The sequence below is a fragment of the Ascaphus truei genome, chromosome 3 (assembly GCF_040206685.1).
Source record: "Ascaphus truei isolate aAscTru1 chromosome 3, aAscTru1.hap1, whole genome shotgun sequence".
NCBI classification, from domain to species: Eukaryota; Metazoa; Chordata; class Amphibia; order Anura; family Ascaphidae; genus Ascaphus; species Ascaphus truei.
In genome coordinates, this window is record NC_134485.1 from 324,858,664 (window position 1) to 324,881,299 (window position 22,636).

General features: G+C 44.3%; 1 protein-coding gene across 1 annotated transcript in view; it reads left to right on the plus strand.

The window, feature by feature from the left end:
- Nucleotides 1-21,103, plus strand: part of LOC142490742 (inactive dipeptidyl peptidase 10-like) — a 75,894-nt gene extending 54,791 nt beyond the window's left edge. The window contains exons 23-27 of the mRNA XM_075593158.1: nt 7,679-7,778; nt 10,028-10,086; nt 10,950-11,022; nt 11,802-11,875; nt 18,806-21,103. Coding sequence (XP_075449273.1) covers nt 7,679-7,778; nt 10,028-10,086; nt 10,950-11,022; nt 11,802-11,875; nt 18,806-18,928 — 429 coding nt within the window. The 3' untranslated portion in view covers nt 18,929-21,103. The remainder of the gene's footprint in view (nt 1-7,678; nt 7,779-10,027; nt 10,087-10,949; nt 11,023-11,801; nt 11,876-18,805) is intronic.
- Nucleotides 21,104-22,636: the final 1,533 nt, after the last annotated feature.

Here is a 22,636-nt window from a genome sequence, read left to right on the forward strand (position 1 = left end):
TTGATATTATAGGTACATTTTATGGTGCATCAGTATATTATGGTCTGTTTTTGAATGACTGAGTGCCCCGCTGACGTCATCCCCACAGTGCCGCTCTCATATGATCGCCAGCAGGCACACACAACGAAAATAGACATGGCGGAGGAGTCTTAGGGACAGCAGCCTCTGATCGCCCTCCTAGCACCCGTTCAAGACGCATATTGAAGAGACAGGCAAGGGGGAATACTGGCGGGGGTTCAGATATATATATATCCATTGTAGCCCCTCTTTAAATCTCTATATGTAATAGTATGTGTATACTAGGGCAGGGGCTTGAGTCCGCTTCCCCTGCAAACGAGAGCGAATATTCAGCCTGCAAAGCATCAGGCTGGAGTCGGACAACGCAATGGGGGCACGTATCTTATGAGTAACAATACTTTATAGGTAGGGAACAGAGGAATCACATGCAGTGACCTTCAATGTCAGGAGACCACAGATAACAATTATGACAATCCCACATATAATACAATGACAGTCCTCGCTGCGCCAAATTAACTAACACCACCTGCCTGATTAGAGGTGGTAGAAAAAGCCTGCCTTTGAGACAGGAAGTGACTCCTTAGCTCTGACTGAGAGCTGACCTTTGGAGACACCACATGTCTTGAGCTCTGCCAGCCACATAGCAGAGCTGATTGCAAGACACCAAATAAGACTTCTAAACCTGGATGCTGATATTTTCTGTGCACGCACGGGTGCGGTTCCAGGAAAGCAGAGAAGCTTACTCTACAGAAGCTAACAGATAAGACTTTCATTATTAAGAGACTGCTTATATCTGCTTATTTTCATGCTATATGGTTTGGGGCTGCGAGACATGCTTGACTTGGAGTTGTGAATTAATTGCATGGTATTTTCACTAGAGATACTCCCAAGTGAATAGAAGCTTTGTTCCCCCCTGTGTTTGGATGATTTCCTGATGAAAAGGAAAAGGCACAATAAAGCCTATTATAATTTCACATTATAAAGACTCCAATTGTGTACCTCTGTGAACGTCCATCTACAGTCACTTATGTAGTCCTGGTGGCCTGTCTGCTAACAAAGGGCTCGTGTAGATTTGTGTGTTAAACAGTTGTAGGCCTGATACTTTACAAACAATGTTGTTAGCTAAGTACTTAGAAAGGACACTGATGCATTGTAGGAGATCCCCTAGATACATTCTCACTATATTTAATCACAGCTCCTAACCCCAGCTAACAAGGGCTCCCTTTGGCCAAGTCCCCAGTGCTGTGTCGCACGCTACAGCATGTGCGCCACACACAAGGCACAGCCCTCTATGTGGCAGGCCCCAATCAGTGGGTGTGTGCGCGCGCTCAAGCTGTGATGCATGACCGCCTTGGCCATAAGACAAGATTTTTGTCTTTTGGCACGGCGGCGAGTATTGGCCACGTCACGGCAGCGGTTCAGTCAATGAGGGCGAACCAGCCACGTGATGTCATGGCAGTGCCCCCTCCCCCCCATCACAATCGCAGCTTGCACCCATGCACGTGCTGCCAAGCCACTAGGCGCGCGTGCAGGAGCTGACACCGGGGCGTTTCTCTTGTGATGTATCACTCCTGGCTCTTATCAACTGCCTCCTGCCAGTGCTGCCGCGTTGTCTTATTCGCTGGACTCCTCGGGACAGGTCCTCTCTCTTTCCTCCTCGTGGGTCTCTCCCTTTCTCACATGCTCCTCCCAGCCTATGTATCTCGCCCAACGTGTTTCGTCACACGGCATGACTTCATCAGGGGTTAGTTAACATTGTTACAATCTAGGCCCTTTAAATGGCCAAATGTTTCTTAGCAACATAGACCAAGACCAACCATTAAAAGGCTGGAAACTTTATCAAGGAGAGCGGAGAGCTAGTAAAACAATGTAAAATATCAATTTCAAGCATATACTATTGCTGACGGTTAGAAAATCTATTGAGGAGTATATATCCAATGACATAAGACCTATCCAATATAATCCACTATAAGAAATTTGTAAAAGGTTTATAAAAAGAAACAATGAATTACTACCCACATCCCATATAGGGTAAGATGAAATTGAGATGCAGCTAATATAATAGCTAAAATTATATGACCTAAATGCACTGTAAAATAAGATATATGTACCGGTATATTGGAAGATGATTTTCAATCATAATGTATTCAAAAAGTGTAAATATATATGACATGTATGTCAATGAAATTATAAGGTATTATGAAAAATAAAGAATATAAAATAAATTCAACTGTAATGAATCTATAAATATTTTTTGATTATAGAACAAAAATTTAAAAATAGAAAAGGAAAATGATGGAGACACACCAGACCAAAGACCTCATTTAAACCAAAGTGCTCGTGTCCAGGCATTCATTAAATCCCTCTGGAACCAAGGTACCCAAACGATATATCCAATAGGTCTCATTCCTGCATATAGTGCGTGAACCTATCCCCATCCAACAAAGTGGGGGGAATGTACTCAAGATCCATGACCCTAAGAGAACCAGGATTTTTGTTATGTATGGAACTAAAGTGCCTTGATATACTGTGCGTGTTCAGGCCTCAAATGATGTTACGCATATGTTCCAAAAAACGAGTAGCTAATGTACGTATGGTACGTCCCAAATATTGTGGGCCACAGAAGCAGAAAAGTAAATACGTAACAAAGGTACTCAAACAATTAATGTTACCTTTGACCAAGAATGTATCCTTATTGACATGGGAACGAAAGCATGTCAATAAGGATAAATTCTTGGTCAAAGGTAACATTAATTGTTTGACCTGATGATAGGTCCATATGGGACCTGATACGTTCTTTTTCCACTGTTCTTGGCTGTCACATTAAGTGGAGAACTTCATTATGAACTTGTGAGTAGAGCTCTACTTTGTACCTCTGTGTTAGAGGAGACCTGCACTAAAGAAATTGTTTGCAAAAATAACAATGTCATCTGCAAATGGTAGGCGACTGACCATAGATTTTGATTCCTTTTTCTTCTGAATCCAATGTCTTGAACAATTCTTCAAGTGTTGCTGTGAAAAGCTTTGGTGACACGGTGTCTCCCTGCTGCACTGCCTTGCTGATCCTTATCTTGCTTGTATCTTCATGTAATCTAATGGAATTCTCCCAAAATATGTATAATACCAATGTACACTTCAACATTTTGTCTCCTTAATTAATTTAGCACCACTGAGGTGTAGACAGAATCAAATGCTTTTTCGTAATCTACGAATGCTAAACTGAGTGTTAGATCGTATTTTTTACTTCAGGAAATCCCTTCTTGTATGACTTGGATAGGGTTGATTGAGTTGTATCCACTGCAAAATCCTGCATGTTCTGTAGGCCGGGCAAAGTCCATGGTCTGTTGCAGCTGATTACTGAGTATCTTCATAAAAATCTTGTAAGTGATTGGAAGTAGATGATTTGGTCCACACTTCTTGAGGTCTTCTTTGTCTCCTTTCTTGCCGATGAGGATAATTATGATATTGTTCCACTGTTCTAGAATTTTTCTGTTCTTCAAGCAGCATGTAAAAAGTTTTACAAGTATTTTGTCTACTTCTTCCCCAGCTTCTATCAAGATTTCAGTTGTAATTCCATCTTCCCTGGGAGTCTTCCCATTTTGCATTGATTTTATTACTTTAACCACTTCTGGAAGGATGCATGGCATCCGGTGCCATGGGAAAATCCATAGGGAGAGAAGGATTCAGTATCGGGTATCGGAATGAGCAGAGACGTCAGGATGGCATGGGTAAAGGCAGGCAGCAGGCAGAAAGAATGGTCTGTAGGCAAGCCGGAATCTGAACCAGGCATCAAGATCAATAGAGTAGTCAGATGCGAACAGGAGTCGGAACCAGGGATCAGGACCAAATGAGTAGTCAAAAAAATGGAGTAGGAAACAGGGTTCAGGAGCAGTAGAGTAGTCAAGTGAGCCAGAGTTGGAACCAGGGAACAGAAGCAGAAGAGTAGTCAGCAAGCCTGAGTCAGACCAGATTTTGGGATCAGTCAAAACGGAACCAGGAAGCACACTGCACTGGAGTCAGGATCAACACAGCCTTACAGTGACCTAGTAAGTCAGTTGTGAAGCCCTGATGCAAGGAACTGGTGCCCTCTTATAGGCAGTAAGGATTCCCGGGGATGACGTCAGAGCCTACCCACCACAGAGCGTTTAAGGACCAATGTAAGCCCCACATGTGAGTTTTACACATCGTACATTATTGGTGGTTTCTTCTTGATCTCCCTCTGCTGGCTTAAGTCCTGTGCCATCTGTGTTCTCGGACAATATCATGTACAAGTTCTCAAATCTCTTTATGATAAGTGCACTGTCTTTTATTGTTGACCCATCGTCTTGTTTGAGTGTAATGATTTGCTTCTTCCCCAATTATTAGTCACTGCCTTGTTTTCTTTAAGATTTTTTTATCTTCAATAGTCTTCCTCACCATATTAGAGTTACAGTTTATTACATCTTCAGTTATACGTTTGCGGATTGTCTTGCATAGCTCTGCATATTCAATTTTTGTTCTGGAATCTTGGGATTGCTTAATTTCTTGTTGTCTCAGTTACTGCTTAATCTCATCTAATATTTTCTTATCCTGTTTTTTGTTGGCGATTCCTCCAGTTTTCTTCTGTGCTTTTAACTGCAATCTTTATACGTTCTTCATCACTGTTTGTCATTATTTTTCAAGCAAGCTGGAGGGATTTATTAGCTCTAGTTACATTCTCTGCTGTTATTCTTCAGGATCTTAATGTTGACTGTTTTCATCTTCTTTTTAATACATTTTCTTCCATCTTTGCATTCAGATGTTATTTGCAGCGAACCAATCGGGGATCACTCTTTGGGTCAAAACTGTTAAGGACTGTGCAATCTTCAATCACGTGTCTTGTTAGCTAGGACAACGCTGCGCAAACTTTTTGAGCTGCAGCCCCCTTCCTGGGAGCCGCAGCGTTCGCGCCCCCCCCCCCCCCCCATCTCCGATGGCTCGACGTCAAATAACGTCGTGGGTCATGTGACGTCAAGACACGTGAACCCACCACATCATTTGATGCGCGTATTCATGGCAACGCGTGACATCACATGACCCTGCGGCGTCATTGGACGCCGCGTTGCCATGGCGACGCGACACCAAAGACCCGGTTGGCAGCAGGTAAGGGAGTTGCAGAGGCCTCACGCCTCCCCCGGCATTTAATTTAAATGCCGTGGGGAAGAGCACGGGGCCTCTGTAACCTCCCGCACCCCCCTAGTAAATCTCCCACCCCCTAGGGGGCTCCCCCCAGTTTGCTCACCGCTGAGCTAGGATGTAGTCTGTTTCATTCTTGATTCCATTAAGTCCACTCCATGTCCATTTTCTATTTGGATACTTCTTGAAGAATGAATTCATGATGTAGAAGTTTTCACATTCTACAAATCTGTCTCCACGTTCATCCTGTTACCATAACCATACTGATCAACTGCTGCTCCGTCTCTCTGCTGGGCACCAATCTTTACATTGAAATCTCCCATAATGATCTTGAGGTGACAATTTCCTCTGTTGTTAAGATAGCTGATTTCATGGTAGAACTCTTCCACTTTATTGTCTGCGTGACTCGATGTTGGAGCATACAGTACACTTGGATTATTTGAAGCCTGTATCTCTTTCTCAACTGAAGGACAATTCTTGCTGCTTTTTCTGATGAGTTTTCATACTCCACTACTTTGTTTCTCATTCTCTTGTTAACGATGAAGCCTACTCCACTGATTCTTCCATTATCTGTACCTCTGTAATAGAATAGGTGTCTGCTTTTGAGCTCAATGAGGCTTATATCTTGTCTTACTTCACTTTAACCAACAACAACTTTGGCCATTTAATCTTTTCACGTTTGTCTTCCGTTCTTGCAATGTTGCTTCCCTGGAGAGAGTCCGGCAGTTGTGGGTAGCTAGATTAAGGTTTAAATTACATCTTTGTTTAAACTCTGGGGATTTTTGGTGCCCTCTGGCTTCATGGCTTCTTCCTGAACGCTGTCAAGCCCAGGGACAATCCAGCCTCTGGAGAATGAGGGCCATTGCTTTTTGGTTTGTTCCATATTTGGGACTTGAGTCCTCATTTGCATCTGGCAAGTACCTTTCCCACTTCAGCTGGATACAGTGTTCAAACTTTCGTAGTATGGTTGAACCTACCAGCAGGGCCGCCGGCATGGGGGGACAAGAGGGACAGGTGTCCCGGGCCTGGTGGCTGAGGGGGCCAGGCTGGTGCTGCAAGTCGGCCCCGACCTCTGGCCAGGCCCGTCTTCCCGTCCTCTCGCGGCTGGGTCCCCAGCTCTCCCTCAGCTGCAGGCCTCTATCCCTCTGTCCCACCCGAGCTTCCGATTCTGCTGCGCGACGGGCCTCTGACGTCAGCGCGCCGAAAGTAAGCATGGCCCAGCTTCCGGCGCGCGCTGACATCAGAAGCTCGGCGTGGGACAGAGGAATAGAGGCCTGCAGCTGAGGCCTGCATGCATTGGATGGTGGGGGGGGTGTATTTTTTAATATGCGCGGGGGGGTGTATTTTTTAATATGCATTCGATGGTGAGTGGTGTATTTTTGAATATGCATTGGGGTCTGGAAGGTGTATTTTTTAATATGTATTGTAGGTGGGGGTGTATTTTTTATTATGTGTGGGGGGTGGGTGTATTTTTATTATGTATTGGGGTTTGGGGTTATATGTATTTAGGGGGTGTGTTTTTTTGGTATGTATTTTGTGGGGGGGGATTGAGTGAGTGTGGAGTAATTGACAGAAGGTGGGGGCGAATGACAGGAGAAAAGGGGGAGTGAGTGAGTGAGGAAAAGAGGGAGTAAGAGTGAGAAGCAGCGGAGAGAAATACATGTGAGGTGAGAAGGGGTGAATGAGGAAGAGGGAGTGAGACAGAGGGGAGTGAAATACATGGGAAGAGCGTGGGAAATAGAGGGGGCTCGTGACGTGTGAAATGGGGGGGCTCGCAATACTGCAGAGGGGGGGTGGGGGTGGCGGCAGACTTGACTCTAGTCCTGTGCCCCAGGAAATCTGTCAGCAGCCCTCAGCACAAGTGCCACTATACATCTTCTTAAACAACCTTTGCCATCTTCCCGCCACTTTGAGGCAGTGAGATAAGGATTTGTGTACAACATCGAATACATTTTATTTATGCTTATATTATTTAAAACTAAATATGCTATAGTTGTACTATATCATATACAGTAAATATAAAAACATTATCCCAATAGGCAAACCTCAATGATTATGTTGCCTTAATGATGATAAGCCACAAGGCAACATTATCATATACAGTAGCTGATGATGTCAATTGGTTTCATATTCTGCCAAGCACAGCCAGGCCAAGTTTTTATTTAGGAGAATTAAAAAATTCAGACAGGCTGAGGCTTCCTGTATAACACGTCTCCAAAGGAGGTTTTAGCCAGTCCGAGCTTTTAAATATCACATCCCAGTTTAATAACCTGGACAGGCAGAAACAGTTTATGGGACCTAGAGCCAGGTGACCATTCTTAATGCAGATTGATGTTCTCATGCGATCTGTCTCCTCTCTCTCTCTCTCTCTCTCTCTCCTCTCTCCTCTCTCCCCTCTCTCTCCTCTCTCTCCTCTCTCTCCTCTCTCTCCTCTCCTCTCTCTCCTCTCTCTCCTCTCTCTCCTCTCTCTCCTCTCTCTCTCCTCTCTCTCCTCTCTCTCTCTCAGGCATACGGTGGTTTTTTGGCCCTGAAGCTGCTGGCTGTGTCTGAGGAGCTGTTTGTGTGCAGTGTGGCAGTAGCTCCCATCACACATTTCCAGCTGCACTGTGAGTCCTTTGTGTGGAAGATGCTGGGTGGGGAAAGCAGACAGATTTGCTGCTAGCCAGACCTGGGTCCTAAGTAAAAATAAATTTTTGTCTGATAATTCTCACCCGCCACTTCACTGTGTACCCATCTATCTTCCTTGCTGATGAAGTACATTGGGCTAAATTCACTAAAGGTGGATATTGGGGAAATAATTGTGGTATCCTTAATGATCTATTCACAAAAGCCATATTGCCAGTGGTAAGGCTTTTTACTGCCGGGAAATGTTATTATCGCAAAATTAATTATTCCCATTCTATTCACTAGCGATATATGACAGATTTTTATCACCTACCCCAGGCTGGTGTTAAGCCAATCTTCACTATATATCATAGTTACACAGGCAAGATAACACCAGCCAACCTAGCATAGGTGATAAAATACATTAAAAATGCAATTTATTTATTTTAAATATATTAACTACTTAGTAGCCCATGTGACCATTTATGCAGGGTTAACCCCTGCCTAGCTGACTAGTTAGGAGTACTAAGGGATTAATACAGTTCCTACTCTAACATCCCTATCACTAACTACCTTGACCTCCCCATACGGGCCTGTAAACCAGGCATTTCTTCTGAGCCACAATTGGCCCTAAAATCCACATGGTGTTAAATAAAATATTCTCTTTCCAAACAATATGGCCCAATCCAGGCATCTTCGCTTCTTGCAGACCCATAAAAAATGCAAAAATAAAAATAAACAGCCACACAAAATACCCCCACCAAAAACTAATCCATGGGCCCAATGGCCCTTTTCAATCCATGATCACGCTTACCCCTCAATTAGATATCCTCCGCGTTAAGTGCAGAAATGGATTCTCTTTTGCTTAAAAGCCAGTTACCAGTCTTCATTTCTTCAATATTCTTTTCCTCATACAAGCTGTTGCTCCCTCAGGTCCTGGCTTCTAGCTGATGTGGCTGACAGTGGGCCACTCACATCACACTTGTTGACACCCATGTGAAATGCGAAGAGTTAAGGTTCGCTATAAAAAACCTCATCCACTCATACTCACTCATACAGTTAGAAGCCAGGACCTTTGGGAGCTCCAGCTTGTATGAAGAGGAGAAAGAAGCTGCTTGTGCCCTGGTTCCTGAGATACTTAGCAATTTAGTTGCCGGAGTTCTTTCCTAGATTTTCAAAGATGGCGTCAGCAGTTATCCAATAGGAAAATGCAACGTCATTCCCCTATGGGATTTTTTGGTCAGATTGATTTCCCAGATCGGAGTTGAAACATTAGCCACTAAATCAGGAAGTATGTTGTGAACTGGGCAGTCCCCAGAGCACGGTTCAGCACCAAAGGGCCCCCTGGTTCAAATGATGTAAAGAAAAAACAATATGGAACCAAAAATTAGTAAGGGGGATTGCTACTCTAATATATTTTAAAGTTCCATTTTATTTATTTACCCAAAGCTTTCCTAGGGCACTGTAATGGTTATTATACTACCATATGGTAGAAGAGATTTCTATTTGCATGTGTTTTTTTGGCATTAATGGAGGAAAAACTGTTGTGTGTATCACAACTATTCTACACTATCGCCAAACACCTTCATGCAAATAAGTTCAATAATATAATGCATATATAATTTTTAGTTGGTCAGGTGGTAAATTGGCAATATTATGTGGCATTATTTTATTTTTTCATTACACCAAATATTATAGCCCACTTAACGATTTTTAGAGAATCCCAGCCATATAATTTTACAGGTTCTTGGCACCTTGATAATGTTACTAGGATATTTCTTTCCATTTATATGGTGTCTTCCAAATCTATACAACACCTCAGCATAAATGGTACTAGTGTTGTTGATGGTATGGACCAAATGCAGTGGTCAATCACAACGGAGGTCATCTTTCAAAATACTCCGGCAACTATTACTTGTAACCAGATTTTTGGGGGTCTCTGAAAAAGAAAACTACCACAGGAATCACAGATTTAGTCATTTAGTATGTGATTGTGAGGAAAAAGTGTAACTCCTAGAAAATAAGTATTTTTCTGGACTGCATAAGCCAGTTAAGACTGTTATGTACCACCATTGTTTTTAGATGCACCCTCGTCTGAGAAGTGTCTCATTATCTGCATGGTTAACTGCACAACTGGTCAACAAGATCAGATTCAAACAGTCTACTTTAAAAAAAAAATCATGTGTTTACATTAATGGGGGGACGTCCTCCTTGGTGTCTGAGATGCATAACATGTTTTCTTGTGTTGCAGCGGCAGTGATTTCCGAGCGGTACTTGGGGATGCCAATTCAAGACGATTCGGCATACACGGTATGTCCGTAGAAAGCAAACATAGAGTACATGCAGGGGGCATAATGCAGTGCAGGAGTCGGTTTACCGGCTGAAAGTCACTTTCCATAGGAGTGGGAATACTATTATTGTTATTATTCTTTGCTGTTATTTGTATGGCACCAACATAAACCACAGCGCTGTACAATATGGGAGTGGGGGGAATACCATTGTATGACAAGAGTATATGTAAAGACAAACTGAGACACTGTGAAGGAGGTCCCTGTCCCAAATTGCTTACAATCTGGAAATATCCCATACATCGGTATTTGGGAAGAGCTGAAATGTATTATAGAAACATACAGTCCAATTTGGTATATATTATACTAAATGGGGTGCTATACTTTAGGTAAACACAGGGGCAGTCCAATGGCTGGTTCCTTGGTGCAAGTAGTACAGTATATCAAGGTACTTTTATTGTATGCCTAATTTGCTTTGTGCAGTAGGATCAGTGCCTACAGTATTCTAATGGTATATATTGAACCTCACTGGTTAATGGTCTGTACTACTGTACATGTAAGAGACTGGAATAGCTGTCAAGCTCTTTATAATTAATGCAGATATAAAAATATTTATTCTCAAATGCCATTAACAAAAGCCTATGTTTCTTTGCATTTACACGAATAGGACTATTTATACACATTAACCAGGTACATAAAAAGGGATTTTCGACTTTGATAGATCTAGAGCTATCTTTTGCGCTAGTATTGACCTTGTCCAGCAGTTACGAAACGTTGATAAATATCCCCCACAGGTGTCACAAAAACAGTTGAGGGAAAGGAAACAACAGGATGAAAAGGGGGTCTGTTTCTCCAATTCTTTCCTTTTCTCTCATTCATCCCCAGGTGGCCTCTGTGCTGAATGATGTTCAGAGTCTGAGGGAGCAGCAGTTTCTTCTGGTCCATGGCACGGCAGATGGTGAGGCACCTATCCATCAGATGAACATGTGCATGTGGGAAACCCTGAGCTAAACGTGACATTATAAGACCTCAGCAGGTTTTGCTGGTGGACATTAGGACTCTGCATGTTATTATAAGGTAAAGTAAAGCCAGATTTTCTTATCAGTATGAGGCTGACACAGATTTTACTGTACAATATTCGCCTGTACACCCCTGCTCTCTCTCTCTGCTCAGGGAAATCCCCCACACTGTTAGGAAACTGCATTAGGCAAACTAGGCGGCTGCAGCCCCCCCAAATGTTGCTGCCCTACACTATTTATTTGCAATGCAGTACTTTGCTTCTGGTACCATGCTGCATGACCACCCTGCCCGGCAAGCATGTGGATAGCTGCAAACAGTCCCCTAGAGTTAGGACTATAACTTTCAGCTTTCATGGGCCTCCATCATACGGCTTGCTGAAACTAATCGTCCAAACCCAGCTAACCAGCCAGCATCACCTTTGGAAGTTCATTTAGCAGCAAATATACTTCTTTCTCTCACTAAGGTCCATATTTACCACGCATTCCACTGCCATAAAATACCCTCCGGCACTGGAATACACCTTACAGCCCATTGACTTATTAGAAGAAGATTGCTTTGTGTATATGGACATTTATATCTCTCTCTCTCTCTCTCTCACTCTCTCACTTCTCTCTCTTCTCTCTCTCCTCTCTCTCCTCTCTCTCCTCTCTCTCCTCTCTCTCCTCTCTCTCATGTACGTATATGTCCCTTTATTTGTGTCCAATCAATCTGCAAAAGCCAATGTACATTTCCAGCACACAGCGGAGCTCCTAAACCGTCTAATCATGAATGGGGCCAACGTTACTACTAGGGTATGTATAATGACTTGTATTCATGGATATTCCTCTCCCATACCGTAAGCCAGCCTTGTAAAACTGATAGTGCCACATTAAAGAATCAATTAGTTTTGAACAGAGCAAGGAAAACAGAAAATGCCCTTTTCAGGCACCAACTGCTAACATCGGTACATAAATCCCATATAATTATAAGTCTCTGATCTATATATATATTTTTGAAAACGTTGTATGTTAGCTGGGCTTCTGGGCAATCAGATTGGTCCATTGGTCCATCACTCAGCCTCGGCCCAATCTGATTGGTCCCTCGGCACCCCCGCCCCCAAACACCTCTCATTGGCCTGCGGCCTTCGCTCACCACACCTACACCACTGCCACACTCTCCCAAGAATCACTGAGCTTTGGGAGTACGCTTGACACCACCATTTTGACGCCCCACCACCTGCTCTCACCTTAGAAAAGAAAATAACCCCAGCGCTCATCCCCTTCCAAATACTCAGGTACAGTGTCTTCTTAGAAACAAACTATATGCCATTTATGCTTTTACACCCCCCCCCCCCTCCCGCAACACTCACCCCCTTCCCAACACCGCACGGTTGCACGCCGGACCTCTTCGGACCCTTCCCATACCTCCCGTTCACCGCCTCACCACCACCTCAACACCTTCACCGCCTCACCAACACCTCAACCCACTTTGTATGCTGCTCGGGACCGCCACTCTCTAACGTGGCCCCACACTTCACGATCAACGCGTCTTCACCCCCTCCCTCACCACTTGCGACCACGCACGCCCTCTCTGGACCGCACACACTCCTCTGTACCACATCAACAATGCCACGCCGGTACCGTCTCTGTCCCGCACACCCTACTGTGGACCCTGGAACATCTCACGTTCAACGCGCCTCCCATCCCCCAACCTCTGGTACTCACATGACGCACGCCCTCTCGGTACCGCACGGCCTCTCGCTCCTGCACACACTCCTCTGTACTCTGCCAGCACCCCTCCCGTTCACCGTTTACCCACCCCTTCCCCTCACCTCACCAATGCCACGCCGCCACCCTCTCTGGCCTGCACACCCTACTGTCGACCCAGCTCACGTTCACCGCGCCTCCCACACACCAACCTCTCTTACTCACACGACGCACGCCCTCTCGGACCCGCAGGCCCTCTCGGTCACGCACACACTCCTGTCTACCCTGCCACCACACACGCATCCCCACCCCTCCCCGTCAACCCTACCGCGGACCCACACCTCCCGTTCACCGCCTCACCACCCCTCCCGTTCAACACCCCTCCCATTCACCGTCTCACCCCCCCTCCCGTTCGCCGCCTCACCCCCCCTCCCGTTCACTGCCTCACCCCCCCTCCCGTTCACCTCAACCCATCACTTTGCCTGACGCTGGACATCTCCACCACCCCACAACACCCCACTCCCCCTCCCCTCCCACCCCCCACAACACCCCACCCCCCTCCCCTCCCACCCCCCCACAACACCCCACCCCCTCCCTTCTCCCCTCCCCCCCAACCTCTCCCCCTTCACCTCCCCTCCTCTCCCTCCCCACCCCCTCTCCCTCCCTCCCTCCCCCGTCCCCCCTCCTCTCCCTCCCCTACCCCCCCTCAACCCCCTCCCCTCACCACCACTCCCACACCACCCCCCCACCCCCCCAACAACCCCACCCACACCACCACTCCCCCCCCACCTCCCCCACCCAACCCCCTCCCGTACGCCGCAAACCCCCCCCCCCGTCCGCTGGCCCCACGCCTCCCCTTCAGCCAACCATCAATGGAAAACCACCCACACTCACAACTATTTCATGTGTTCTTTATAATTAAAATGTCTGCTCAACACAATGCATATTGTCACGTCTGCCATTTGTTATACAAATAAAATCAACACACCCCCACACAACACTCCCCCACACACCCACCCCTCACTCACCCACCCAACCATCACGCCCCCACCCAACAATCACTAACCCACACACCCAACACTCACTCACCCACACACCCAACACTCACTCACCCACACACCCAACACTCACTCAGCCACACACCCAACACTCACTCAGCCACACACCCAACGCTCACTCACCCACACACACAACACACACCCAACACTCACTCACCAAACCAAACCCAACACTCAAACATCAACCCACCCAACACCCAAACATTAACCCACCCAACACTCACACCAACCCACCAACACTCACACCAACCCACCCAACACTCACAACAACCCACCCAATACTCACAACAACCCACCCAACACTCACTCACCCAACCACCCAACACTCACACACCCCTCACACACACCCACCCAACACTCACTCACACAAACAAACAACACCCACCCACACACACAACAATCACCCACCCACACACCCACACAACACTCACACAGCCACACACACAACACACACAACACTTGCACACCCCTCACACACCCACCACCCACCTACTACCCACCCACACACCAAACAACCAACACCCACACAGCCATCCAATACCCACACAGCCATCCAACACCCAAACAGCCACCCAACACCCACACAGCCACCCAACACCGACACAGCCACCCAACACCGACACAGCCACCCAACACCCACACAGCCACCCAACACCCACACAGCCAGCCAACACTCACACAGCCAGCCAACACTCACACAGCCAGCCAACACTCACACAGCCAGCCAACACTCACACAGCCAGCCAACACTCACACAGCCAGCCAACACTCACACAGCCAGCCAACACTCACACAGCCAGCCAACACTCACACAGCCAGCCAACACTCACACAGCCAGCCAACACTCACACAGCCTGCCAACACTCACACAGCCAGCCAACACTCACACAGCCAGCCAACACTCACACAGCCAGCCAACACTCACACAGCCAGCCAACACTCACACAGCCAGCCAACACTCACACAGCCAGCCAACACTCACACAGCCAGCCAACACACACACACACACACTCACACAGCCAGCCAACACTCACACAGCCAGCCAACACTCACACAGCCAGCCAACACTCACACAGCCACCCACTACTCACACAGCCACACAACACTCACAACACTCTCACACACACACACACACACACACACACACACACACACACACACACACACACACAACACTCACACACACACACACACACCAAAAATCACCCACCCACCAATCACACACCCACAAAACACACACCACATCCACACACTATTCATCCCCCCACAAACAAACAACATGCACACACCGCCACACACACAAGATTCACACACACAAAATTCACACCCACACGACCACAATAACACCCCTGAACACTCTAACACTTAACCCATTTCATACACTTTCACAGATCACCGTCTGACGCCTTTACCACCTCGACAGCTGAAGGCTACAAAACAACCACATAACAGACCACTTAGACACCATTAACCCTTCACACAACAAGATCAAGAAGTATACTAAACACTCACACACCTGCACTTAAACACTTACCTACTATCACACAACACAACCACACACACCTGACGCCTCACAAGTTTCACACGCAACGGCTCGACAACACATACAATACCGCACAGATATACCATCAAGGCAAAACAAACCTCTTATCAACACAAAACATGCCTCCCAAAAAACACATTACAAAACTAAAACATACACACCCTGACACTACAGTTCACACACACACACACACACACACACACACACACACACACACACACACACACACACACACACACACACACACACACACACAATGTCTACTACCCCACACAATGCACAGAGCCATCTCACACAATTTGATATGCACGACCAAACTGGAAAAATACAACTCACAACACATACCACACTACAGCATGACACAATAGGTCACCACCAAATACTCACAACCACTACATCAACAACAACAACACACACCACACAACAACATCACACACTACTTGCATATAATACACAGACAGCAAGTACATCAAAGGGACAAATAAACACACACCACCATGACACAACACTTGGGCAAGACACACACACACCACATCACCTGTTAATGAAACACTACAGCGCCAAACACACCTTGCAAAACACAGAGACAGAGTCAGAAGAGGAACACAAACACCACTGCAGCAGCAAAAACACAGAGACACAGCTACTACATCAAGAGCCGCAGATTACGCATTACGATCCCGGGCAACGCCGGATCTCTCAGCATATATATATATATATAAATGTAAATACAACTGTATGCTCATCTGCATGTCTTAGGCAGGTCTGCAACCCCGCCTTTCCCCATTATCACCCAGCACACAGCACTTCCACTGCAGCAAGGGATTCTGGGAAATGACATGCAAATGAGCACACAGTGCCACCTTTTATCTCATGCTCACATTACATGAGCAACCCTTAGCCAATGCATGCTGCTTTAGACGCAGCTTTTAAGCAAGGGCTTGGGAGATGCAAAGCCAGCAAACCCACTCACAGACATGTTTCAACCGTGATGGGTATCATCAGTGTGAGGTTGGTTGCTGACATTCCAGCAACCAACCTCACACTGATGATACCCATCAAGGTTGAAACATGTCTGTGAGTGGGTTTGCTGGCTTTGCATCTCCCAAGCCCTTGCTTAAAAGCTGCGTCTAAAGCAGCATGCATTGGCTAAGGGTTGCTCATGTAATGTGAGCATGAGATAAAAGGTGGCACTGTGTGCTCATTTGCATGTCATTTCCCAGAATCCATTGCTGCAGTGGAAGTGCTGTGTGCTGGGTGATAATGGTGAAAGACAGGGTTGCAGACCTGTCTAAGACATGCAAATGAATATACAGGAATATTTACAGTTGCTATATATATATATATATATATATATATATATATATATATATATATATATATATATATATATATATATATATATATATATATATATATATATATATATAGTGTTCGACAAACCTATACATTTGCTCGCCCCGGGCGAGTGGATTTAACCCCCGGGCGAGTAAATATTGGCCCAAGCAGCACACGTTTGGTACTAGGTGGCGAGTAGATTTTTTTGTGTGGCGAGTAGATTTTTTGGTGATTTGTCAGCCACTGTATATATATATATATATATATATATATATATATATATATATATATATATATATATATATAATTATGATTTTTATTGATGGTTTATTCTTTCTTTTGTTACATTTTGACATAACATTTTATCCTCACCATAGTGATTCTTGACATGACATCGTTCCATTGCAGAGATGTCCACTTGAATTGTATTTGTTTTTTTAGGTGTATCTAATATGAGTGCACTTTATTTATTATGGGCAATAATGATATATCTGCATCATGATAGAGGGCCATATTTACTAAGAAGTGCTATGTCATAAAACAACTTCCATTCTGGAAGGCACCATACGTCTCGTTCAAGAGAGAGAGCCATAACAAACTATATTTACTAATCAGTGTTAGTCCATAAGAGACCTTCTGTATCAGAAGGCACCTTACACCACTTTCACTTAAATGGGCGGTAAGGGTCCATATCTACCAAGACGTGCTGGAAGTTGTTATATTATAACCATGCTTGGTAAATATAGGGCTTGATGCATGCTGTATGATTTCAATATCCAGCGAGGTTTTTATGAATGAGTAGCGCCTAAAAGCAAAGAAAGAGAGACCCTCATTACCTGGGGGCTGCCCTAGCCCTACACATCCCAAAGAATTGTGGGATCGGGTTGGAAAGGAATAACAGGACAGTAGGGTTTAAGGAAAGGCTTTAAGGTCATTGGGTTTGGTGGTGAGGCTTTGGCCTATTATACTAGGCTATGATGTGATAGTCCGTCAGAACTGAGCAGAGGGGCATTGACAAACACTCTGCTTCTCTTCTTTAAACTTAATCAGGTTTACATTAGTCCACAGAGTATATAATTATGTAAACGTATTAGACACTAAGCTCAAAATGTACAAATATAGGGCAGTGTGTTAGTGTTAGAAAGTTGTAGTTGAATCTTAACATAAAGCAGAAATCTGTGCTGATTGTCCCATTTATTTATTCCAAGTGGAGATATCATGCTGCATAAGTCCCAATTCAGAGAGCATTTAATTAGTTTAGGTGATTGTCTCCTGGAGATTAAAATGCTGCAGTAATGGAAGCCATGCCAATAAGCCAATCACTAGGGGCATCACAGCCTGTGGAACACTAATTTATGGCCAATGGCCATGTTAGTCATCAGTCATTGTTAGTGCTGGAAGCATCTACCAATGGAACAAATTAAATTATCAGCAGATCTCCTGCTGAATTGCTAAACCACTGCCGTCACTGGTACTTTGTTGGGTCACGGGCACCATTTCAGTTTTTGTCCATGAAAAGGTGACACATTCATAGGGCTCCTGGATTTTAAAACATTATCAACCTCGAAAAGGTTGAGTTATAGATCAATTGTCAGAAAGTCCCAAAAAGCCACTTTTAAGAGACCCACAAAAAAAGTCATTATTTCTTCCAAATTTAAATCTGCCAGATAATGTCATTATTAAGTGTGTAAGCATGATAAGAAAATTAAGTCTATTCATACAGCTCTGTGAGGTGTGACTTTAAAAAAGCAAGAGACAAAGCATAACCTTGCACCATGATTTGGGGGTTTAAAGCACATAGGGCATAACTGCCCCACCCTATACACCTGAATTAGTTAAATGGTGCCTGTTTTCATGGGTAAAAAAAACAAGGCTAATCTTAAGGAACTGAGTAAAACTAGAATAATAATAAATATGCTGTAATCCCGACATTTAGTTCCCATTGTGACACTTCCATCATATTGTGGGGATAAAACATTGAATATCATACAGTGGACAAACACTGATTCAGGGGAGAGAGCAGTGTACTGTAACAGTAGAGCTAAATGTGGTGCAATTTTGTACTGTAGTATTAGTAATATTTATTTTGTGTGGCAGATTTATCCTGATGAAGACCATTTCTTCCTGTCCAAAGGGAGCCAGCATCACCTGCAACAGTCCATTATTTCCTATCTGCAACGGTGTCTGCAGACAGGTGGCAGGAAGCAGAGACCCCATTGAGGTGGGAATAATTTAGCCTCAAAATGAGCACAGGACATTGAGGAACCATATGGGGTGATCGCATCTGGCACCGCCTGCTCCTAATTTTTAGGCACTTCCCGGGATACATGTGGCAATCAGATTACAGATGTGTGGGACAATCTAACTTTTCCCTGCTGTAAAGACTGCCCGAAGAGCACTGCTGCACTGCGGGAAAACCGACCAAGAAAATCTAACCTACATCAGGACTTGAGATCTGCAGAGAATTGATCGACTTTGCACCGAGACATCTAGAGTACTCATTAATAAATGTAAAGCATCACTTAATCCCACAATTGCGAGAGACGTCTGCAGAAAATTAGTGTAATATAAGGAAGGCGTCACTTAATCTCACAGGGCCTCAGTCACTAAATATTGTTAGCATTCTCACTTTATTGGTATTTGTGTACGCTAACTACTACAGCCGTTTCTGCTGCACATTGTTGTTTTATAAGCATTGCTTAATTGTTTCACCCCCATAAAGTCCTTACATCCTTTTCGAATGCAAATTATTCCCGTTTTTTTACAAAAGTGTTGCTTAAACCTAATAACCCCAGAGGAGATTGCTGCAATGCAGATTCATTGAAAGCTCTTAAATTGCATGGGGACCTGTATGTAGGATACTGCTCTCATATGGGCAAAGCATTGCTCACTCCTGTGAAGTCTTGTTGAACATTGCAGTGATTCAGTAACTAAACTCACTTCAAGTTAATTCTGGTGAGCACTCCTGTAATATAGGAACTCCTGTAATATTTATCCTGTAATATAGGTTCTGCATTGCTGCATTACAGAATTATGCTGCTAGAATAATTTCACTTTCTCCCAGAACAGTCCCTGCTCTCCTTAAATCCCTCTCCTGGCTTCCCATCAAATTTAGGATCACCTACAAAGTTCCCATCAAATTTAGGATCACCTACAAAGTTCCCCTCATTACCTTCAAGACTCTTCATTCATCTGCTCCTCCCTACATATCGGCTTTGATCTCTCGTTATGCCTCTGCTTGTCTTCTGATCGCTACTCATAACTGTCTCCATTCCAACTCTTTCATCTCTACTGGTCTCTCTTGTCTTGAACCTCCTCTTACCTGTGGAACTTCCTCACACTCCGTACACGCCAGGCACCTTCTGTCCCCAGTCAAACCTAAACTTACCTCTTAAATTAAGCGTTTTAATAGACTAGACTCATGGCTGCTGTCTCACACCCACAGTCGCTCCTACCAACCATTGTGGCCAAGCACTGCCATCTACTGCACGTATTCCCTCGCCTGCTGTCTCTGTAAGTCTCCCATCATACCACTTAGATTGTATGCTCCCCGGGCAGGGACTTCCTTTCCTATTGTCTGGTTTCGTTTATTGCACTCATTGTATTATAATTCCCTGTATTGTATTGTCTCTTTTGTAAAGCTCTGAGTAGACTGCTGGTGCTATGTAAATAAAGATATACATACATACATTCCGGTTCAATAATAAGGAAAGCTTTAAGGAAGTGTTGTATATGCAAATTGTTATGTAGGCCAATTATTACTCAATTTATTCTGTACCAGAGAGACTTCCAGGTCATATGTAATTCTGCAGTGTACTTGTGTAGTGTAGCTTTCCTTAATCTGTACACTACTACACAGATCTACATGGTATTCCTGTAGTATTTGTAGAATGTAGTATAGATTCAAAGTGTTCAGTACACCTGCAGTTTGTTGCTGTAAATTAAGTAAAGCATCTTCATTACTCTTGAGAGCTGCAGTACGTGGCGTCGTGAAGAGTTCACATTGCAGACTGACATCCATTGTTCAATGACTTTCTTTGCCAAGCAACTCAATACATAGTCATGATTAACCCTTCGTAGCGAAGGTGAAGGACTAGCAGTCTTTTATCCAACAGAAACGCCAATCTCCATTCAGGGAAACCAGCAAAATCCCACCTCCCTCAGGAACATTTATCGCGTTCATTGCCAGGTGGGCTTATAATGCATTGCTGTAATGGTTTGCAGAGCCATGTTGCATTGAAGAGATTATTTCATTATAACCCTTTGCCTTGTGCCTTGAATTGGGTGTTTTGTTTTGGAATGTGATTGGAATAGTTTAGGCATGGAGCCTACTCCTTGCATGTATTTCCCCAATACCAATGGATGCTTTAATGTTGGTTTATTGTGCTGACTTTTGAAGATACACAATAAACTATTCTTTACAAAACCAAGCTGGATTTCTTATTTTCCTTCTCCACAGTAGAACTGGAACTGGGTTTTGACAAACCGTGCCCATAAAAAGCAGAGCTTTGGAGTAAGCCAGGAAAATTCATGACGGCTTCTCATTTAAAGAAAAAAACAGAAAGTCAGGACAGGTAAATAGGTAGGTTCACTAGGGAAGGGAAACAGAAGCAGCAAAATAATCCCAGCCAAATGTTCTCCCCTTGATTGGGGCTAGACCGGAAATTCCCCAATTGTATGCACTCACTATAGATAGATATTATGTGGTAGAAAATTCAGAAAATAGGAACCTGTCACTGAAAATTGATCTTAAATCATAGTACGCAGCAGTACTAGAAGGCAAAGTGTAATGCTCTGCATACAGAGACAAAGTCCCAGACATCAGTTTTTAACTCTGGCCACCAAAAATTATTTTCAAGCAACTTCAGCATTTTGCAGACCCCTGGATGGCCTACGACCTTGGATTCCTGTCCGCATTCTAATACTTCCTGCCAAAGAGACTAGGGAATGAAGAACTGGAGAATGAAAAGTCCAACGGGTAACTTGGCCTGAGCTTTCATGATGCGCAGAAGGATGGTAGAGGTAACAGCAGAAATTAATTTAGAGGGGGTGGGGATGATGGGACACTTATCAACTGATTACATGTCATACATGGAGAACTGGCGGGAAAGGGCACCCACCTTCACATTCTTGGATCCAAGTCGGTAAGAAATAATATAACTAAAGTAGCTAAAAAAAAAAGTGCCCATCTTGCCTGACGAGTGTTAAATTGATAAACAAATTGTGCAATGCTCAGCGTGAGCAAGTATATGCAATAAAGATAATTAGAATCCTTTAGCTGGAGTACCCTTAAGGTATCAATAGATGAGGTAATCTCCTATGAAACCAATCAACTGGTAGTATCCCACATGGCACTGTAGTAAGGTATACACACAATAAAGTGTCCAGACACATATATGAAATAATATAGTGTGATAAATGGTAGAAGAGATATAATTCTCAAGGACTCGAATGTAGTGCAGCACCCTTGGGTGATGATTACCGTCCTCAGGTACAGGTGTGCTGATGTCTTAATTCAAATGCAGAAACAGGAACCAAAAAAGACAAAGCACTATTTTCCAGCAGGTACAAATGATCAAAAAAGCAGGGAGAGCGTTCCCAAAGTGAAAAATAGAGCTAATTTATTAGCAGCATGGATACATTAAATATATTAGCTCTGTTTTTCACTTTGGGAACGCTCTCCCTGCTTTTTTGATCATTTGTACCTGCTGGAAAGTAGTGCTTTGTCTTTTTTGGTTCCTGTTTCTGACGAGTGTTAAGCCTGTGTGCCCACATCAAGATATTCCAAATGTTTGTGAGCAGATAAAAATCGTGTCTGGTACCGAAGTTCCCTCAAGGAGATGCCTCCACTCTTCCCAAGGCCATCTTCGCGGCTAAAAGCTCTCGATTGCCCACATGATAATAGCATTAGGCAACTGAGAACTTCTT